This window comes from Cariama cristata, unplaced genomic scaffold (assembly GCF_000690535.1).
Source record: "Cariama cristata isolate BGI_N322 unplaced genomic scaffold, ASM69053v1 scaffold15224, whole genome shotgun sequence".
Classification (NCBI taxonomy): Eukaryota; Metazoa; Chordata; class Aves; order Cariamiformes; family Cariamidae; genus Cariama; species Cariama cristata.
This window is the reverse complement of record NW_009613613.1, coordinates 455-6,642: the sequence shown is the minus strand read 5'-3', so window position 1 is coordinate 6,642 and position 6,188 is coordinate 455. Positions and strand designations below refer to the sequence as shown.

Below are 6,188 nucleotides of genomic sequence, written 5' to 3'. Positions count from 1 at the left end.
CTTTCCCCTTGGCGACCCCCCCCGCCGCGGCCACTGCGTTGCGGCTGAGCTCTGGAGGTGCTGGTTTGACGCCCCGTGGCAGGTGCTTGCTCTGAAGTTCGCTCGTCGCGCTGGGCGGGAAAGCCGTTGGCAAAGGTGCCTTCCTCGTCTCCAGCTGCTCGCCAGCCGGCTCCCTCGGCCTCTGCTTTAACGGGGAAGGTGCCGTGTGGTCCAGAGCGGGGGCCCCACCAGAAGGCAAACACGCTTGCTTGGAGCTCTTCAGGTTCACAACGTTACCGTGAGCCACCACGCCTGCAGGCTGCCTGACGCACATGCTTCCATGCCTCAAGATCCCTTTGGTGGGATCGGCGTTGAGACTCGTCCTGGGTTTGTTAGTCCTTACTGCGTGAGTCTTTTTCTGAACCAGGCTTAAGATGTAACCATCTATCCTCTTGCTGGTGGAAGGGCATGGCGCTGGCCAGGAGCTTTGTGGGAGAAAGGTGTTGGCAGATTTTCCCGAGTCCGTTTCAGAGCCGGCGCAAACGTCGCTAATATCGCAACCAAGCCTCTCCTCTTCTCGCTGGGGATTTTCAGTCACGGGGAGAAGAAACATGGGACTCTGCACAGCTACCGCATGGAGTGGGCTGGGGTACCGGTAGACATCGTTCCCGTTTTTAGACACCAGATCGCACTGGTACTTTGGATGTACATCTGTAACGACATCGAGGGAATTTGAGTGCGGTGTGGACAAAGAGCGACAGACAGAGCCTGCAGTCTGATCCTCATGCTGGCCTTCCTTATTATAGTCCATCCAGCCTATGAGATCTGAAAGGCATTTTAGAAGAGTTTAGAGAGCCTGCCAGGGACAGTTCTGTTACGTTTTTCACGTGCCGCCAAGGACGCTGGTCCCATCTACACATACGACGCAATGTTTTAACTACAGCAGCGCTGTTCAAACAGTAAAAACCTTGCAAGCAGGGATGCGGTTCAAGCGATATAAAAGCAACACTACTCTTCTGTGGATCTCTTTGTAACTGCATCTATGTAGGATTTGCCCCAATATGACTACATGGCTAAAAATAAAAATCAGCCCTAATGAGAACATTTAAATTGGTTTCAAACCTGTGCCTAGGTTGCTAAGAGCTTCCTATTTTACTTTCAAAGCACTCAGAAGTCTGTAAGGGTCTCTTATATGTCACCTGTAAAACTCACTGCAGGCCTCAGCACATATTAATTTTATATTTTACTTTGCTAAATGCAAAGAGAAACATAAAAAATATGAGACCAACGAATTCTTCTAGCTTACTGACAAATTTCACTTCCAGATTCTTTCAAGCATATCTTGGGTCAGAGAAAATCCACATTTAATTTTATTGTTGTTATTATCATTACTACTATTATTAACATCATAATTATTTTATAATTCTAATAATTCTAATAATAATAACAGATGCTCCTTTTGAGCAAGAAAGGGCTAAAGAATGGGAAACAGGCTCATCTTTCCACACAAGTACAAGGAGTGCAGGTCAATCCAGCTGACATCCTAGCCTTGGCTCCGCAAAGAGAGTTCTGTAAGAGAAATCCAGTGCGTTTCAAGATGCATGAGTCAGATTTAATGGCTAAGGCATTTAGTTGGAAGGTAGGCGATGTTAGGAGCAGGGCTTCAATCCAAGCATCTAAGATTATTATTTTCTTAAGGTTACGTTGCCCTTGTCTTCTTGGGTAGGGGTACAATCTAAATGATCCTTCTAAATGACTGTCGGTCCTGTTTTCTACCCTTGGGCTAGGAACTTCAGATAGGGTACTCAAATTTGAATGCTCAGTGCTCGTCACTTATCTAAGGTTTATTTCAAAAGAGGTCTCACAGACTTTGATGAAATTAGCTGATAGAGATGATGTTCCTGTGTGAGCAAGAGAGGAAGAACAGGGAAGTGAGGAGCATGAACTTCCTCCAGATCACCTCACAGTTTTCCCTGGTCTAGTGGAAGGTGTCCCTGCCCATGGCAAGGGGGTTGGAAGGAGATAATCTTTAAGGTCCCTCCCAACCAAACAAGTCTATGATTTCCTAAATTCTCTGTCAGAGTCAGGAAATGTTGACAAAAAGACTTCTTTGAAACATGCCAGTTTGTGAAAGTTCATCTCTGAAAGTGAGACAGTATGAATGAGAGTTTTAGGTTTTCGTCATGTGTACAGAAAAAAACAGCAATGCAATCAGCTGGAATTCCTTGTGTATGTTTTTCTTTTTATGTATAAATGATGAAGATCACATATACCTTACAACGGGGAGCATTAAATTACCTCAAGCTGCTCAAAGGATAACTTAGAGGACTTCTCAGCATCTCAGAATGAATGTATCCCAGGTTGTACTTTCCCACTTCAGTTAGAAGAACGTGAATTATTTTGTCCTTGATTCACAACAAATCGCTATAAGTTAACCTTAAAGAGCAGAATGGAAATTGGAAATACTATGGTTAGAAGCATCCTCCACAACTCAGAATGAACTAAGGCTTCTGAATGAGTATGTCTGCAACTATTAACACTTGATCACAAAAGTCCTACTGAGGTGTCCTTTCTGGACAACAGACAGAGGAGGCCTTCCTATTTAACCATCCCACATATTAAGGCTCACATCTTCAGCCTAATGTCCAAGGAAAGCCAACAGCTCTCTGCCAAAGAGACAAAGTGTTTTTTCCCTGTTCATGATGTCTATTTTTCTATACTATATAAATGCAGGACACACCTCGGCATGGTCACCTAGGGGTTGAGGACCATCAGAACTGACAAAACGACTGCTACAAACAGACTGACGTGCGCTCTGACCTCCTAAAACCTGTAGCTAGCTCCTTACGCTGTCACTTTAACGACAACATGACTATGAGCTATCTTTAATTATTGCTATTTACTAAAAATGCTTTTCTAAAGGAAACGGTGAGAAATCAGCCGACTAACGTGTTTATGTGTATAGGTACCACTGCCCTCTACTGGGTAGAGCAGCTGACATTTTCACATGTTATCTTCATGTGTTTAGACTGACATTCACATGTAAGGCTGGACGAGTGGAGGGCAAACAGTCCTGCCTCATGACCCATGTTCGTGATAGGCACTGGAATCTTTTCAGAGCATAATATGTCAAATGAAAGGAAGAAGGGTTAATCCAACCCAGACACTCCTGAGGCAGTATTTCCAAAGCCAAAGCCACCTCCTGGAGTATGATGTATTTGACCTGCTTTTACTATACCTGCAGATTTAGGGCGTCCATCTGAGATATTCAGTGTTGCCTCCAAAGGGCTGCAAAAGCAAGTGCTAGAATGGCAACTGGATAAACACTCACTGAAGACAGAGTTAGATGAATTGGAGAGCGATCCAGAAGCTCCATCACTCAGCTCATAAAACCCTATAAAAATAAGAGTTTGGATTTATATTAGTTATGTCTACACAAAGTTACCATTTGTGTCCCTAGAAAGGCAGTCAAGCTCATGTTTATGTTGGCTTACTCTATTGCAATTAGTTATGGGATTTCATTCAGTCACCCAAAAAACAGTGCACAATTTAGTAATATCCTTATTGCTATGAAGGATTCTGTTTAAAAGTAAAGCACTTAAAAACGCAGAACTTTACTTAGCATATGAATTTTTTTACTTCTTTTTAACCTTTACAGGGGCTGGGGTTTTAACCTTTGCAGGGGTTTTCAGACTTTAGCAAGAAAGATCCAGGCTGTGTTTGACAGCCTACTCACTTAGTGTATTATACTTCCAAGACAGACCCTCCAGCTATTACTTGACTACAAAATTTTTACCAAGTGTTGGGCCCAATGCTATCCATTATGTTCCTCAAAATTCTGGAAATAAATATAATATTTGTGGATGACATGAAAGAAGAAAAATGGTTAATAATGTGCAGACACCGAAAATTTAATTTCCTGGTAAACTGGGACTACTTGAGAAAAATATGACATACCATAGCCAAAACTGAAGTTGCACATTTAGGAATAAGGAATGCAGGGCATGTCTACAGAATGGGGATGCATCCTGGGAAACAATAATCCTGGAAAGGACTTAGTCAGCATGGAAAAGCAGCTCAATCAAGCTTAATGATATGGTAAAAAAAAAAAGGTAATGAGATTGTTGGATCTACAAAGAGACTAACGAATAGCAGTAGGGAAATTATTTTAGCAGTCTATATGGCATTGGTAAGAAAGACATTGGAATGATGTGCCTAGTCCTCGAATCCAGCATGCTTAAAACAAAGCTAAAAAATTGGAAAGGGGCCATAAAGCGATTTATGTGCTTGGAAAAATGCCTTAAAACAAATGATTTAACAAACTTGACCTGTTTAGTTCATCAAAAAAAGTCAGGAATTATATTGTATAGCACCTCCAAGAGGAGAAAAAGCTGGGTACTAGAAAAGACCTTACTCTATGGGAGAACAGCATAGAAAAAAATCGGTGCTGGAATAAGTCAAATTCAGATGAGAAATTAGCAATGGTTTTAACAACTGCAAGTTGGTGGGTCCTCTGCTTTTTAGTGTCTTCAGAACAAGACTGGATGCCTCTAGGAAAGGTTCCCCATAGTTAAATACCACTTACTGGCTTCAACACAGTTAGATCGGGATGAAATTCAATATATGGGGAGACCAAATTGTCTGATTCAATGTTCCCTTCTGGCTGTAAGATCAATTTTGACATCTTGCCCCTGCTGCTGGTGCTTGCTTTCACCATTTTTCCTGCAGCTTCCTTCCTAATATGCAGGAGAATTAGAACTTTTTGAACTAATTTGTGAGTGACCTTGAAAAAAAAAAATAAATGCCCCAAACACTAAAAATCTAATTAAGCTTGTAATGCTCCTCTGAATATGTTGCCTACAAACAGCAACCTTTCCGGTGGTAGCTGAACGTTTCTAGTAGGCGTTAATTATCAGAGTGTGAACATGCTATAGACATTCACTGCTGTAGTAGTGAAAACTACAGCCAGTTTAATTCCAGATACCAAGGGAGGCTCCATATTTTGCTGAATATTGGCCTTACCTGAACTTGGACGACTGTCTGTCTCAAGGTGTTCATCTGTCGTTTTTTCCACGTCCAGGCGGAGATCACTTATTTGCTTATCTAGCTCTTGTAACTGATTTAATAGGCCAGCGTCCCTCCTCCTCAAGCAGTTCTAGAAAACAAGAAGACAAACAACATCACCTCCTTCAGTGGGGCAGACATGAAGGAGCTCCAAAGACTATCGGCCTTCTCCATCTGAGCATCGTGGAAATAATTTTCTGTATTCTTTTACAAAAAAAAAATAATAAATAGAACAAAGCCCTGAAATTCTAGATAGACGCTCTGGATAAATACTTCACTGAAGAACGATACAAGCACTTCATTCCAGTCTTTTCCAGCCAGGTCTACACAAGGAGCATACTCCGCAATTTAGGAAGACCAACGCACTATGTTGGCAAAGCTCTCCTTTGCAGGACCACAGCTGTAACAACAAGGCTGTATTTTATCATACGGTCAAACTAGACCTGTGCACATGAAACGGGCTTCTTCGGTGAAAGGACAGCTTTGCCAGTGTAACAGGGGATGTTTGCCACCACAGCGATGTTAGTCAAAGATCACATCTGTTCACACAATGGGACGGAACAGCTCTGCCAACAAGTGCCTGTCGTGCGGGAACCGCCTTGTTCCACTGCACATTACGAGCTTATAGACTACCATATAGACAGCAAGATTCCCAGGGCTGGGATCACAGCCCTTTTATTAGTTTCACAGTGCAGCAGGAAGGAAGAGTAATTCTTCCTCTTCTCCCATTATAATTGTATAAAATTGCTGTGAGATGAATTTTAAGGCTATTTATGAAGGTAATTTGATGGCATAAAATAAGCAATAAGAAATTATTTTGTAAGGCACTCATTAACCCACGGTCAATGCAATCAGTTTCCCTGTGTGTATTATAATGTTGCTTATCCATCATCTGTTCAGCTTCATACCCTTTAATTGTTCTGGCTTTGGGGAAAGTGAGGGAGGCAGGAAGAAGGTTTATCTCTTTTTTTTTTTTAAGCGCATCGTTTGATCGGCACCCAGCGGTCCTCTGATACGCTCACCGCAAAGAGTTTTGATGCTTATAACTGGACTAGTTCTAAACCCATTAAATCCAGGACAACCTTTCCCTTGGGGCGGGCCAGTCCCCGGGCAAAGGGAAAGCAAACGGTAATAATGCTAGCAAG

At 42.4% G+C, this 6,188-nt stretch overlaps 1 protein-coding gene across 1 annotated transcript in view; it reads right to left on the bottom strand.

Moving 5' to 3' along the window:
• The window catches only part of LOC104160857 (dapper homolog 1-like), a gene marked incomplete at its 5' end in the record, with an annotated part of 6,368 nt that extends 1,234 nt beyond the window's left edge, over positions 1-5,134 (bottom strand). Inside the window, 3 exon segments of the mRNA XM_009699099.1 lie at positions 17-804; positions 3,218-3,373; positions 5,002-5,134. Coding sequence (XP_009697401.1) covers positions 17-804; positions 3,218-3,373; positions 5,002-5,134 — 1,077 coding nt within the window.
• Between the last annotated feature and the right edge of the window lie 1,054 nt (positions 5,135-6,188).